We start from the raw sequence: 15,809 nt of genomic DNA on the forward strand, positions 1-15,809 counted from the left end.
AACTTTCTCCAAGTTGGCTACCTTGCTTAAGGCCTCTGAAAGTCTGCTTTTACATCCCCCCCCCTCTTTATTTTCATAATTGCACTCCCTGAATAATATGAGTTAGCATAAGCTATCATGCTGTTACTGTCCTGGTGATAGTCACTGGTTTTCCTAGGCTATATGAGTTTTATTTATATGCCTTTCCTGTATTTCTTCTGAGTTGTTAACCTGATGAGAAAATTCTGTCTTGATGAGGGCAAAAAAGCCATTAGAAGTTCCATGGATGTCTCCTTCTCTAAAAGAGATTTTTAGTTCAGTGCCAGTGGCAGAGATTTAAAGATACTCCTCTGAAAACTACCAGTTTTCTATTTGAGTAACTGTTCTTCAGCATGAAGTCCTTTATTTCTGTTCCCCCACTGAGGATTTTATTGTGAAATAGACACTTCTGAAATTATAAATGTCACCTCTTCCCACCAAGAATAGCTCTGAACTAAAGTGTTGGGGTGCTCTTATGCAGGGGAATAAGAAATTGATTTATTGGTTTGTTTGTAACATCTCCAGTTACAAAGTGGAATATTTTATCTGTTTTTCATGATTTTTACTTGGATTTGTTATCCATCAGTGTTGGTCAGCTTTTTGGTCTGCTGTAGACTTTGAAAACCAGAGGACTCAGATTTGCCAGCTGTTGACCACAAGTAACTTTTCTGAAAAGTAGACTAGGCCTCAAGCTGACCTGCAGGTTTTATATGAAGTGCTTAATAAACCCCTAAAACTGACACTGCTCCATGTTTGTTGCAAGGTTATGTTGGTTTTTTGTTTGTTTCTTTTATTTAAAGATGAGATGGGAGGAATACAGCAGCTGTTTTTCATCTGCCAAACCTATTCTTGATGACTTGTCAACCAGAGCACTCTATTTATATTGGTTGTTGTTTAATAAAGGCTTGTGGGGCCCCAGCAGCTTGATGGATAATGCAGAGCACAACTCTATGCATGGAAAGCCATGAAGAAGTAATTCAAAATTATTTGTGTCTGTGCAATATGCATAACAAAAAAAAATGAGGTAGCTTTTGGGAGTAAAAGCTCTTGTGCAGTTCTTCCTGCAGCAAATTTGTCAATTCATCTAGATTTTCTGATTATAGTAAGGAATAAAAGCAAGCTACTTTTCCATAAATCATTGTTTCTTTTTTTTTTTTTTTTTTTTTTCAGGAAGCAGCTGTAGCTATTGCATGATACCCTCTTACAAATGATTTCAAATACCTTAGCTCAAGCTCTCATTCAAGCGTTATTGGTCTAATGGTTGTCTGGAGCAACAGTGGAAAGAGAACAGGTAAAGGAGGGTGAAAAAGCATCAGACTGATTTGATGTCTGTACCCTGACTGAATTATCTGCTTACAGTGTCTAAAGGCTGTACTGCAAAGAATCTCAGCCAGGATTTTTGCATTTGGAAAGACACAACTACTTGGAAGAGCAAATTCAATATTCTATTAATTTTTTTATTGAATTATAATAGTCAGATTAAGTCTTGGCAAATAAAAGAGATAATAAATCGTAAGATGCAGCAATAATCATATTTTATTTGTAATATTTACGGAAATTGCTCATTAAGTATTGTACTTTAGTGCATGTGTAAGCTAATATCTGCTATACTGTCAGGGGTGTGGCTTGTTATGATAATTACCTTTATTGCCCTATGCTATATTGTTTTATGATGCATGTATCTCTCAAGGTTTTTAAATGCAAGAATTGAAAAAAAAGGAAGTAGTTTTGGTGGTCAACTGCCTGTTTCTTCACATATTTTTTCAGTGATAGTGATCTGTGCCATATTTGTATGTTCCTTAAAATACTCAAGTGCCCGAGAGAAGGATCAGACATAAAATGTAGCTCATAAGGACTTCTGTGGAGACTGATGGAGCTTCTTGCCTGTGTTGCGTGGACTTCTGATTAGAGTGGATATCTCTGCAATTAATAATTCAGCTTCCTCCTGCCATTGCTTCCCCTAGAACCTCTTCTATTTCTGCAGTTCTTTTAACTGAGGCACAAGTGAGAAGTTATGTGATCAAAGAGGCGGGGTGAGTTGTAGATCTGGAAATACGACTGAGTCAGTCTACGCAAACTTGCTGCGAGCAAGTTTCTTTTTAAATATGCTGCTGCACAGAAACTAGTTTCTTGCTCTGGGTGCAGGAATTGATAAAAATTTCCTTTGAAATGCTGTTATGGAAGAAAACCATAAAATGCTCAAATAGAAAAAGCCTGGTGATTTTGTTGGACTTGAAACGTTCTGCTAGGATGTGTCATTTCCACTCAAACTTTGTTTGCTTGGCTGATGTTTTGTCGAGTGGGCACTGTGCTCAGATGTCTCATTATTTGCATCACTAAAGCTGGGAAGGGTTGTCCATCTACCTGCTCTCTGGTCTAGATGATTTTGTTTAGTAACCTAAAAAAACAGTAAACAAGTGTAAGTTTGGGTCATTCTTTTGCTGGTTTGTTTAATGGACTACTAAGTAGTTGGCAAATTTTGTTCCCCTCTTGCCCACCTCCTGGAGCTTCTATTTACATCACCCCGATCAAAGGTTTTAAAAATTGTTTTGAAAATTGCATCTTCTGATTTGGAAATTATGTTTCCGAATGCAAAATTGAATCTTGGAGCTGGAATTTCCAGCTCACCTGTTTCACGTGCCCTGCTTGGAGGAAATGTAGAAGTTAAGTCAGTTCATAGTTAAGTGCTGGCTTTCTTTGCAGAACTCTTAGAGAAGAGGCATCACTGGCTGTCTGTGTGAGTTTCTGCTGGATTTTAGTTGAAGATGTTTACCTTTTCTTCTGGAAGAAGCATTAAATCCACTTCCTAGTATTCCCCATTCAGTTTTTTAAGAGTAATGAATAGTTTTATTGCCCGTGCTGATTGAATGGAAACGTGCTGACCAGTGATCATACACTGTTGTTTTATTGGCACTGAAGAGAATTTATTTTTTCAATGGTGTAATAAAACCTGATTTGCTCACTTCATAGTACTAAGTGCTTGAAAATTTCTCTAGTTATCAGGCAGCTGGCTCTGTTTGTCAGGTAGTGTTGCTCAATGCTATGCTGAGGCTAAATTACATTGAACCTGGAAGATGAATTAACCTGTTTGTACAAGAACTTCGAATTAGCTAGGAGCTGTTAAGGAAAGGTGAATCGTGTGGTGAGTCTTGACAATTCTGAAACTTCTAGATCTCTAAGTTTAGAAGTTCTTTGTTTCTTATCAGATAAACTTATTTTGCATCCTTTGCCCACTTACAAACCACTGAAGCAGTTGTGAAGAAAAGGTTTTTTGTAGAGAACAGGCTGCTTAAAACCTTTTGAAATCATCATCATCACATTAAGCTGTGGTTTGTCTGTCATTTCAGCTGTACCTTCAATAAAAGCATTTAGATGTTAAACAAAAGCCAAAATCCGATCACAAGAAGGTACCTTTGCTTTATGTTACTATGCAAACGTTTTGTTTGCATAGAATATCAAAATAATTTCAAGTAAATATTCTAATAAAAATGACGTTTACAAAAACTGTTTGGGAAAGTATTTTCTCCCCTTGTGGCCAAGAATTTTTCAAATTAACTGAAATAGAAAGCAAAAATTGTATTTAAAGAATTATTGTTTCCAGTTACCTGGAGACAGAGCATGTTTTCCTTCTGCTATGGCAACAAGAACATGTGAAGTACAGTACCCCAATAACTTGGAGTTCTGCCATGAAATAGATGAAGAACTACAAGCCCAGTATGAGGGTGCTGTCTTTATCACTGTTTGCAGCTTTCAGTCTGAATTGTAAAATACTTTTGATTGTCTCCCTGCAACTCTGACCCACACAACTAGTGGAAAGTGGCTTTAAGATGCATAAAGGCCATCCTACATTCTAAATCCAGTGTTGAGGGTGATTGCTGCATTAGAAAGAGGTAGTTGTCAGCAGCAGTAAGAGAATAGTTCTGTACGTTGAAAATGCTTGGGTTCTATTCAGGCTTCCTGTCAAATCCTGTAATTCATTTCTTGGGTGTCTAATCTCTGACATGAGTAAGCTCCAATTTTCTTTGTTTTGAGATTTTTCACATTTGTTTTAGATCATTTTCCAAGTCCTTATTAAGTACTCCCTTCTTTGGCTGGTTTTTAATCATGTTTCGAGGTTACAGGCATGTATTTTGCATTGATTTGTAGCTGTTACTTGTTGAATGCAGATGTTAGATTTGGGATGGCTGACATATCTTAGTTTTTTTCTAAGGTAGGTATTTAAGGGCTGAGGAATGCAAAAAGATGAAAATAGAGTCAGTTCCTTCTTGTCTTTGGTGGTAGGGGTGTGGAATGATAAACTGGGTACAAGAGCCTGGGTGTGCAGAGCCTGGCCTGGCGCAGCTGTGCCAAACTTGCATCCTCAACCCTTACAAACTTGTGCACTGCACTCCCAGCTGGATCTGCTGAAACTTTCTCCCTTTCTCCCCTTCATTGTGGTGGAGGTAATTCAGAGACAAAGTCACAGTCTATCAGTTATCCTAGGTAAATGCATGTGTAAAGATATAGAGTGTGTTATATAGAAGCAATAAGCAAAATGTGGTATTTATCACTCTAAAAATGTGGCTTTAAGAGTGATAAATGGCATTGATTGAAAACACACATGGTATCTTTTGTGTCTAGAAATAAACACCACAGTGTTTAACCCACTGGAATGCACTATAACTTGTAATATATACACCGGAATGTAAAAGTACTGCTGGGTGCCGGTTGAAGAGGAAATTCAGAACTTCCTCAGGTCTTTTCCAAAGCTCAGATACTTTCATCTAAAACAAAGAAACAAAAGAAAGTGTTTATGAGACAGTCTTTCACAGAAAATGCAACAAAGTTTTTTTCCTTAGATCTTCGGTTGTGTGTAATAATTTGAGGGAAGGACCAGTATAAACTGTGAAAAGGACAGCCCCTATATAAGTGACCCACATTGCTTTTCTAAGAGTCTAGAAGGATAACAGAGCAATGTCTCCTCTCGTTAGCTCTGGGGGTACCTGTGTGCACCTGGGTCAGGTGTTTGGAACTGGAACATGTCCTCCATCCCTGTTGTCTGGCAGCCTTTTGGAGCCGGGGTGTCTGTCTGGCAAATGCCGCTGCATCTGACTGATGGCCCTGAGAGCCTCACAGAGGACCAGGCTAAAGCCTAACAAACTTGTGTTCTGTGTCTGCTAGTGGGTTTTACCTGTCATAAAGCTGTTTCCAGTTGTTTAGATACATTTGTTACTCAAAAAATGCCTGATTAGATCAAGCCCATACAATTTTAATTCTGTCTGCTGCTTTTTGCAGTAGGTCTCAAATCTTGATGTCAAGAGAAGGCTTTTTCTTCTGGTCTTGCTGCAGCTAATGCTTCCTCCCCCGCCCTCCCCTTTCTGTTGGTTCCTGGTTTTTTCTGGGTTTTTGGTTTGGGGTTTTTTTTGTCCTCTTCTGCCTTTATCTTGGACTTTCCCCAGAGAGGTTTGCAGTAACAAATAGAAAAAGTCAGGTGGAACATTTCCTTTAGTGCCTTACTCTTCAAGGTTCCCGTGATGTGTCAGAATTGATCCTACTTAGTGCATGCATATCTGCAGACGTGATTATTTAGTTCCTGCTTTTGGCAGAAAGGAGAGAGCTCTGTACTCCAGCATATAAGTAATATGTATTTGTTTGAATTCAAATTTCTTTGTGTTAAAATCTTTCTGATACAGCTATCAGCAAACATTTGTTTTCAGTGTTGCTGGTTTTACTGTGCTGTAGAAGTCAAGTTAAATACAGCTTCCTATATCCTTCTTATATGAACAAATTTGCATGGCCTCTTGTCTCAGCCTTTTTCCAAATACCATACAGTCTAGAAAATTGTTTAAACCTAGAAATATCTCAGAGTGGAGCTACTTTCTTGTTACTTGTCAACATGAAGTAGCAGAGGCAAATTTAATCTGCTATCAACCGTAGCGCTCCCATTTCTTGACTCTCAAATACTTTGCTCAGCAAACATCATTGCTATGGACATTGTACAAAACATGCTTGAGATAAATCATGTATGTTACAGTACACAAGGCTTAATGGATTACTTTTCCATTGCTCATTTTAAAATTAAACCCACCAGCTTCCTGTTTTTCTTGTCCTGAAGTCCTGTCTATCTGAGCTCTTAGAATTTCTAAAATAGCCTGTCAAAAAAAGGAATTCAGTAAAGTAACTAAAAAGTGACTTCTGCTTAACCTTTGATTTTATAAACAATTGGCTGAGTCCTAAATAGATGAAAACAGTCTATTTTTAGGCCCTAATTTAGAGAATTGATGTTTCCACATTCGCTTCGTCATAGCTGGTAGTAGTTGCTAAATTGTGAAAGCTTGTAGCTATTACACATGCTTGGAGGATTGCTGAGTGTTCTGCCATAATGCACTAAGTAGCTCAGTGTTCTGTACATTTCAATTTGTAATAAGAGAGTGTAGCTGATAGCACAGACACTGAAATATTTCAAGTCTAGACTATGCCTTAAAACCCAAAAGCTATCGGCTTTTTGGTTCAGCAAGTTGGAAAATAACTGATAAGGGCAGTTGAAGTACAGCAGACTACAAAAAGTGATGAGCTCTGAGCCAGGGTGGGTTGGGAGGTTTCAGTCACTGCTTGCCTGCCCTGTTGGGATGAGAAGAGAACTGGTGTTTGAAAGGACTGCTCAGTCCTGTCAGGTTTGAGTGGTTTGTGAGGGAGGTGACATGCAGATGGTTGTTAGATGGGGAAGATGAGTTTCTGCCACGCTGTGTGTTTAGCAAGAAGAAAGGTGATGGAGAAATAGAAAAGCAAAGTTTCCTGTCTTTAGAAAATGGCAACATTAGTATTTCAACACAGACAAAGATAATGGCCAAAAAGTTTGATGTAGCTGATGTTCTGTTGTATAGCCCTTTTGTACCTTTGGATAATAAAAATAGCTTGCTGAAGGTTTTTGAGTGGAACTACATATTGTAGTAATGGGAGGAAATTATTATGGAGCTGATACTTTTATGGCCCCTTTAATATCCCAATTCACCTTACAAATCACTGTGTTTATAAGGTCCTTCTCTTACTGCTGCTTGGGAAGAAGAACATTTTGGTTGTGTTTACTGTTGTCCTGTGTTGTTAGCCATGGAAAAAAGGAGGAATTACCTCAAACCGGGCTTGCAGACTTGAAGAATTACGTAATTGCTTTCAGTTTGTCTCTCTAACGTAATGCCAACTCTGTTTTTCAGAGCCATGGTGTCATGGAAGGGGATGTACTTTGCACTTGCACTATTCTTGGGAAGTTTCTTTGGAAGTATATTCATGCTGGGCCCTTTTCTGCCTTTGATGTTTATCTCTCCGGCCTGGTACCGCTGGATCACCGACTGCATTGTGGCCACTTGGCTCACACTCCCTGTGGTAAGTGGCAGCTTGAGCCAAGGGCTGGGCAATTGTCCATAATCCCACAATTTAGCTTGCTCACTAACACGTTGGGTTTTATTTTATGGTTTTTAAAGCTATTTATGCTTCTGTCTAAACAGGCCCTAACACACTTATTATCTGTGGAGACTTAGAGTTTAGCTCAGTGTTGTAAACCGTGTGCCTATTTACAGTCCTCCTCTTTCACAGTTTAATTTATATATCAGCTAATGCTGTGAGTTAATTTTATGCTTGAAAAGGCCTTTTTGTGGTATCTCCATCCAGTGTCAGATGCAGAGAAGAGTAGGTGAAACACTACTAAACAGAAGGAGGTTTTTTAAACTGTAAACTTCCTAAATGAGTTGTCTTGTAAGCTCTTTCTTTGGACTCTGCTCCAAGTATTTTTTATTAGGAAAATTGTCCCGTCTGGTACATTGTTGTCAACCTTCACTGTTCTGTTACTTAATCATTTTAGAATTTAGCCCCTGTAGTTGAATTAGAGATAAATGTTTTCAGATGAAAAAGAAGAGTTTCCCCTAGAAACTAGGTATTCCTCACTTATAATACATGAACTTTATAGCTATATGAGTCTGGAAATCAATAACAAAGCTCTTCCCTGAATAGTTCCAAAGGAAAGGCAGTGTGAATGGGATATGTCTCTTCTTCCGTTCTCTAAAAGTGAGGGGACTTTGTTCCTCTAGGCCATTAGAGGTTTGTTTAACTTTTTCTGAAGCAAAATACCATATTGGTGTGCAGAAGTATATATCTTGTGGCATAAAGGAAGCTTTATCCTTATTGTATATCAAATAGTTTCTGTTTTTGCTGTTTCTGCCTTGTGTGTTTTAAAGGGGCCTCAGCTGTTTCTTATTCTACAATTCTTGTTGTTTTTATCATTACTGAATGTAGTGAAATTAGGAGGGCACATGTAATCACCAGTAAAGGAAATAGATGGTTATTTCTTGTCATGGTGAAATCTAACTGAGTACTGATAGTGTCACAAAATAACTCTTTCTCTGTTTGTCTTCAAATTTTTCCATAATATCAAACTCCCCAAAATCTAATACCGGTCTTTTCTTTGATTAGTTGCCTGGGCTTTATAATTCTGGGTTATTACAACTAGTTTGTGATAACTTTTGTAGTCTAGAAGTTTGACTTTTTTAGCCCACACTAGAGCTAAACTAAAACAATTTTAATATCTTTGTGAAAAGGATTCTGTCTTTTAAGAATCTTGGGGATTTATGTTCAAGAAAGGAGTCTCAAAAAGATTTTCCATCCAACCATTTTGAGGCTCGGACCTTGTCTGCCTTAGCTTTCTATTCTTACACTTGCTGCATTCTTAGTCAGGAGAAGCAGGTTCTTGGTTTGTGTCTCCAAACAATAAAGTGCTGTTGTACCAGTTGGACTCCAGCAGGGAAACTCTGACCCTGACCTCTGTGATGTAAGAAATTTCCCCCTTCCTCACTCTGCTATCACATTTTATTTCCTTTCTAGGAGAGTCAGCAGGATGGGACAGTGAGGTGGGTCTTAACTGTTCCAGTTTAGTTTGGCTTATGCTAGGCACACACAGAGTTGGCAGAAATACGAACAGAAGTCGTTTTACTTTCTAGAGCTCTGTTTAAATCCCCAGTGTTAGTTCTTTTGAGGAAGAGTGGGGAAGAGAGGGTAAGGAGGTAATTTGAAGCCTTTTTATGTTAAGGCCTATAGAGGTCCTGTGGTATTTTGCTGGTTTCATTTTCTGTGCTGGCTGGGTAGGACAGTGTGCTGCCAGTGACCCTGACCTTAGGGGAAATAGATTTGTGCAGCCGATCTCTCTTTAGATTACCTACCAAGTTATAATCCATACTGTCTCAGTTATACTCCTACATGATAGTATTCCTGGAAAACCATGGAAAGGTAAGTTTAATGCAGTGATGATAATAGAGTGCTTTTTAAGAAGTGCTGCTTAATTGTTGTTTCCTCTTCCATTAAACACTGCTATTACTGCAGGAAAGCTGGCTGCTTTATTAGAAAACAGAAGTTTGTTTACCAGTTGTAATGTGAGTGAATAAGTGAAATTATATAATTCAAATTAATTTTTATTGCTAATGGGGTGATGCTTTTCTTCTGGGAGTAAAGCCATAAAACTGCAATACTATTTCTAGGCCTTGCTGGAAATGGTGTGTGGTGCCAAGGTGGTTGTCACTGGAGATGGATTTGTTCCTGGAGAAAAGAGTGTCATTATCATGAACCATCGCACACGAATGGACTGGATGTTCCTGTGGAACTGCCTGCTGCGATACAGCTACCTCAGACTTGAAAAAATCTGTCTCAAATCCAGTCTCAAAAGCATTCCGGGATTTGGTATGTCACTAAACCCTTTAATTTGAAAGGAAAGTATGTTTAAATTATGTCCAGCACAGTTCATAACCTGCTAAAAGACATAGGTTTAAATTCTGTTTCAGTATTTAAAAAAAACCTTGTGTAAAATATGTGGCATGTGGAGCAATTAAACCATAAATCTCCAGAGGACACCTGGACTACATGCCTAAACATTTCTTTTTAAAGATACTGCATGTGCTGCTGTTGCTTGTAGGTAAAAATATTTCTGCTTTACAGACCAAAAGCATTTTTCAAGATGATGAAAAATGATTTTCAGTTTTTCAAAGTCTCTTTCAGCATTGTGGTTTGGGTGCCATTTCACCCCACGTTGCAAATGCTCTCATCAAGCTTCTTTCTTCATTATCCAATGTATACTATTGTGAAGATTAAAAAAAAAAAGCTCTGTAGGCAATTGCAAAGTTAATGGTTCATTTTAATAACTAATTTTAAATTGAACTTGACTGTGCAATATATGCTGTGCAGGATGTGAAATCATCAGGATTTATAGTGATGTAGGCTGGAAACAGATCTGAGTTGCACGTATTCAGAGAAATTGCTTCAGATAGTCCAAAAATTGTTGCACGAATGGTTTCTGAATAAATAGGCAGACTTATCTGAAATAAAAGCATCTCTGCATTTTATTTATCTCTTAGATTTATTTGCTGTTTTATACAAAACTAGCTTGGGCAGGATATGCGTCAACTTTATGATGTCGAACAAGTAACCTTATTTATGGTTGCCTTTTGTCAGGCCATTTATCTGAACAGATAATTTTGGCAGGATTCCATCCTGAGGAGCTCTCCTGTGGTTGCATTGTATTGCATTCACTGCTGCATTGTGTTGCATTCAGTCCTCTTTAAGTAAGAGCAGCAACAGGGTAATATGCTTTTTTTCCCCTAACAGCCAAATGTTAAGGTCAATTTTGCTTGACAAAAGACAAATCTCTTTTAATGTGACAGGAATTGAGAAAATGCATATTTAGGTATCTTCATTATACAGCAGAGATGTTTTGAAATCTTGGAATCAGCTGCATATGCAACTTTTTAAAGCAATGGTGGAAGATGAAGTCAGGCATATACTGGGGAAGATTCATAGCTTTCTCTCTTCAAAAGTAACATATGTTTTGTTATTAAAAAAAACATTTGTGTGTGTGCTTTTTGATGCCTCTAATAAAACTGGAAGATCAGCTCCAGGAGCTTGGATGCTAAGCTATGCTTGGTAAAATTTAGTTCCTGAAATAGTGTTAGAAGTTCTTCAGATTGACTTTTTTTTAAAAAAATTCAATTCTTAGTTCTCTGCATAAACTGAGCACATCTAATAGATTTGATCAGTGGGCTCAGGCAGATGGATCTGTGTCAGGTCAATATTGACAGACCACGATGCCATCTTTGTTCTGATGTAGCAGCTTAAGCTGCTAACAAAATTCTGGGCTCGTACTCCACTTTGTGATGTAGAGATGATGCAGGCAGACATTTGCTCCTCTTGTTTGCATTACAGGATGACAATTTCTGGTGGTAGAGCTGACACCTGGGTCTGGAGTGTTATAAACCACTATTTTTATGCCAGATCCCCAAGAATGGTCCACAATACATGGACTTTGAGGACTCTCTTTGCAATTTTGTGAATTATAGCTTATTTTTCAGTAAACTGTTATTGTTGGGTTATTAGTCACAGGAAGGGAATTCAGCTAAACTGCATCCTTCACTGAAGCCATAATGTCCTGAAATTCTGAAAGATAGGCTTCTGCTTTATCATAGTGTATCTAAAAACAGGCCTTAGAAATGCATGTGTCTGTGTTCAGTCAGACTGTGGTTTGGGTGGCATTTTCTTGCAAAAATAAAGTATTCTGTATAGCCATGTAAATAGGGTGTTGTTGGAAAGTGGCACTCTTGGATTAAATGAAGATTGATGGAAAAAGATGAATCTGTATGAAGTTTGTTGGGGCAGGATCACTGCAGAGAATAGTGTCTAAAAAGGACAACCCTGAATCTCATCAGTGACAGTAGAATTTCTCCCACTTACTGCTCCCAGCCTTGCTGTGTTATGTGATAGACCCTTAATAAGTGTTTATCAGGTTTTGGGTTTGTTTTTTGTGTCCTGTGGTTTTTAACTAAAAGTTCCATTTTATGAGCTTGTAAAAGCCAGAAGATCACTTGGAAATCAACCAGACAATTTCAGTGCACTGCATGTTATTGATATTTAGATGTTGGTCATTTAAGATATAATATTTGTGGAAATTCAAGGAGCTACTCTCATCATGTCTTTCAGTTTTATCTTTTCATATATTTATATGGATTATTTGTACATAGTCAAGTGTATAGGATTAGGGAAGTTTGATATACTGGCTAAATGTAACCTCTAATAAATCTTAACCTAGTGGTAGTCATGCTTGGAGTTTCAGAAGTATTTGAGTGAATATGCCATATTTCTTTCAGTGCAATATTTTGGTGATCTTTCAAAGGCTTTTTTTTTTTTTTAAACAAGCATTGAAGTTAAAATTATGTTTAAGATAAGGTTTGTAATGCAAATCTTCCATATCCATATTTCTGAAAGCCTTACTGTACTCAGCATAGCAGGTTTGTTGTCATAAGTAGTTTCCCATTTGGGTGTAAAAATAGGTCTGTGAGAGATTATGCTCTTTCCAATGGCACATATGATAGGTGAAGGGCAAAGCTGGGAATGGAAATAGATCCAGAGTTCTTCTGGCCCCTTTTGTAGGTTAAAAGTGTAAAGGTATCAGATTTAATGAGTCTGTATTACAAATAGGCAGTTATTTTCTAGTTAATTATAATTAAAATCAGAGGATTCAGTATTTCAAGGAGACACATTGAGTCATTTATCTGGTTCTTAAGTTATTAATTCTTTGCATTCCAGTGTATGAAAAAAACCTTAAAATTGATTAAAGGTGAGCTTTAAAAAAAGAAGTCCAAAGAAAAACAGATGGTCCTTTCTTCCTGGAACTGTAGCTTTGACTTGATGAATTGGGTGCAGTAAAGTTTTCAAAAAGAGATATTACGTTTCAGTAATCTCAATTTCAGAAACATTCTTGCTGCATTTCAGTACATCTTGCCAAAGCTGGTGTCTCGAGGGAGCACTACTCTGCTCTTGGCTGTTGCTGCAGTTTCTCATCTGACATCATCAGAAGCTACTGACACATTCTGCAGTATCAGTTTTCAAGGAGAATTTCTAATGGCATTGACAGTTTCCTGCATGGTCTGACATGATAGGGCTTCTCTACAGTACTTGTAATGGATAGGAACAATTAATATTCTCATCTATTCTCAATTAATGAGGAGTGGTTTTGGAAGTGATACCGATCATGGTGCAGTCATGTTCAGAATGTGCTATGGAATACTGTTCTAGTAGGTACCAAGGAACATACAAGGTATGTTAGATGTCAGTGTTAGATGACAAGATAATGACCAGGAGATAGTTTTGATTTTTTCTTAATAGTTTCATTTGTGAAAGTCTTCTTGTGATAACCAGTAAGACTTCACTGGAAAGAGGTATGTGTTTTAATGATGGACAAAATGTTTTGGATGAGCTTCAACTAATATTTGAATTGTAGTGGTTAAATGTGCCTCAACATGTATGTGAAAAATAAATTGAAATTTGGGGTTAATTTGAGCGCTATCAGATAAATTTTTGGAAAAGTGAGAGAGGGTAACCAGAGGGACTAATGTCAGTGCATGGATGCCACATGAGATAATATTAGTTCTAGTTTTGCTTAGTGCAGATGGAAAAGATAAATACCATCATAATTCAGTGTACAAATGTAAAGTATGCAGGTGTTGCAGGCACCATTGATGGACATATCTTGAAGACTTCCCTGTTTTGCGAAGGCTCACTAAGGCTGCTAAAGGAGGGAATTATAGTTGAAGCACACTGGGACAGGAACAGGTAAGGAAAAGACAAGGTGACAAAGAAAAAAGAGGAGAACAAGCAAAGCTGACAAGCCTGGAGTAGTTAGGAGCAAAGATAACCGAGTGACTGTCCAGATCTTTATCTCTGGATTCAAGTTATTCTGTGGCTAACACTGCTCTCAGAGAAGATTGCAAGATGTAGGAGCTTTTTAGTTGTTTTTCACTCATCTGTTCACTCACATGTTGTAGCTCTCAAAGGCTCAAGTTAAGTACCAGGGGAAAAAAAAGGACGTTTGCTCTATTTCAGCACTGGGCTTAGCCCCACCAATCTTTTACTACACGTCAGTTGATCCATTATAGCTGTCCAAGTGTGCGAGCCTCGCCTGAAGCAAGCTCAAAGTAATTTGAGTCATCTTAGTTTTCAATGAAGCAGGGCAAAACAACTCAAATTATCCTGCCTTTGCCACGGGCTAAGAGCATGCACACCGACAGCTATGATGGATCAGCTACCATGAAGTAAAATATTGTTGTCACTAAGCCTAGAAAATTTTAACACTTAACTCAATTGGAGTATAGCTAAAGCAGCGTGCTGTGGAGGATCTGTACACATTTATACTGGCATGGAAGTGTTCGTGCTGCCACAGCTACTTCCATAGGTAGGGATGGAAATGCTGCAGCATAAAGCTTCTTTGTTCAGGCTATAGCTGGATTTACATTAAAGTTCTTACCAACAGAGCGTATTAGTTTAAAACATTTAAACTGTAGCCTACTGAACTTTATAGTATAGTTCCTGTGTCAAGTATCTTACATTAAAATAGGCTGAGAATTTTGAGGAGCTGTGATGTTTTGTCTTCTAGCAATTCAATTACGAGCTGCCAGACTTAATTACCATAGAGTTGTTATCCTACGTGATTTTGAGAGTAGAAGTTGAAAAGTATGCTCTCTAATGGCAAGCACAATTGTTATTCTGCCAGTTTTTCCGGGTGAAGACTCTCTTGAAGAAGTTTTAAGTGTGAATGAAGGATTATTACTTTGCACCAGAAATGCAGCTTAAGTTGGCTGTAACTTTATATGCTATTTTTTTTCTTTTGTAAGGAAGAAAAGCTTAGGGGCCTGTTTCCCAGCTTGTCTTATCCAGCAAAGGCATAAGAAGTTTCTCCCACCCCGTCAGGGAAAAAAAAAATCCCACAACCAAAGCCAACTCGCCTGTGTTCCATTAAACTTTCCTTATCCTTTCTATGTAGTAAGGACTCCATTTGCTCTCTACCCCTTTGCCTCTCCAAAATGCACATCAGAAGTGTGAGATCAGATGCTAACTTCTTTCATTCTCCCCATTTTATAAACAATAAGTGATAGAGGGAGAGGTTGTTTTGTCCAAGCTCACAGAACAAATAAGAGCAGAATTCGGTTGGTGCGTTTTCCCAACTTGCATTCCTTTGCTGTTATCAGTGGGTTATGCAGCATCTGTACAGCTCAGCTCCTCAGGCTGGGTTACCTGCACGGCCCTCCATGGAGGAGATGGAGCATCTGAAGAGGATGCAGGCCTTTGGAAGAGCTATTTCATTTGTAGAATCTCTCCCCATTCCTGACTGGCAGTTCAGATGACACATCTGTGGGGGAGTCTCACACTTCGGTAGAGCCTGCTTGTTCTTCCTCACAGTCTCACAACTGGAGGTTGTTTTCTTCATGTCTTTGGAGATTTTAGAGTGACGTGGGGCTTTTCTCTAGATACGTATTGGGCAAGACTCACCTCTTTTAATATTTAGGTTTTCATGTGCTGTTTCACTGTATTGATGTATTTTTAAAATGCATCAGAAAAAGCAACTTTCCAGCCATCCCAGAGCCTTTGCTTTAGTTTGCTTTACTTTTGAGTGATGTTATGTTGTTCTGATCTTACACAGTGCATCAAATCAAATAAAATTCAAAGTATTATTTTAAGATGGATACTGTAACTGAAGCAGTTTAATAGTCCATGACGACATTTATAGCATTTTGTGAATAGCACTAATATAATGGTAGAGTTAATCATCTAATTGTCCATATTCTATTAAAATGGCATAATTTAGGAAATGAAATGAATTTTCAAATATGAAGTGTCCAAATAACATCCTTCTGAACCACAATTAAGGCACTGAATATTAAAAGAATACTTTCCAAGAAAATGGTCTATCTCTGGATGCTTTATATACATACATATCCTGCTACTACTGT

At 38.0% G+C, this 15,809-nt stretch overlaps 1 protein-coding gene across 3 annotated transcripts in view; it reads left to right on the forward strand.

Moving 5' to 3' along the window:
* The window catches only part of LCLAT1 (lysocardiolipin acyltransferase 1), a 113,210-nt gene that overhangs the window by 31,008 nt on the left and 66,393 nt on the right, over positions 1-15,809 (forward strand). For 2 of the 3 annotated variants that reach the window (XM_048298232.1, XM_048298234.1), the window contains exons 3-5: positions 1,189-1,309; positions 7,209-7,377; positions 9,519-9,717. In XM_048298232.1, the coding sequence (XP_048154189.1) occupies positions 7,213-7,377; positions 9,519-9,717 (364 nt within the window). In that variant the 5' untranslated portion in view covers positions 1,189-1,309; positions 7,209-7,212. The remainder of the gene's footprint in view (positions 1-1,188; positions 1,310-7,208; positions 7,378-9,518; positions 9,718-15,809) is intronic. The other variant, XM_048298233.1, reaches the window with a different exon arrangement.

The sequence above is a fragment of the Corvus hawaiiensis genome, chromosome 3 (genome assembly GCF_020740725.1).
Source record: "Corvus hawaiiensis isolate bCorHaw1 chromosome 3, bCorHaw1.pri.cur, whole genome shotgun sequence".
Taxonomy (NCBI): domain Eukaryota; kingdom Metazoa; phylum Chordata; class Aves; order Passeriformes; family Corvidae; genus Corvus; species Corvus hawaiiensis.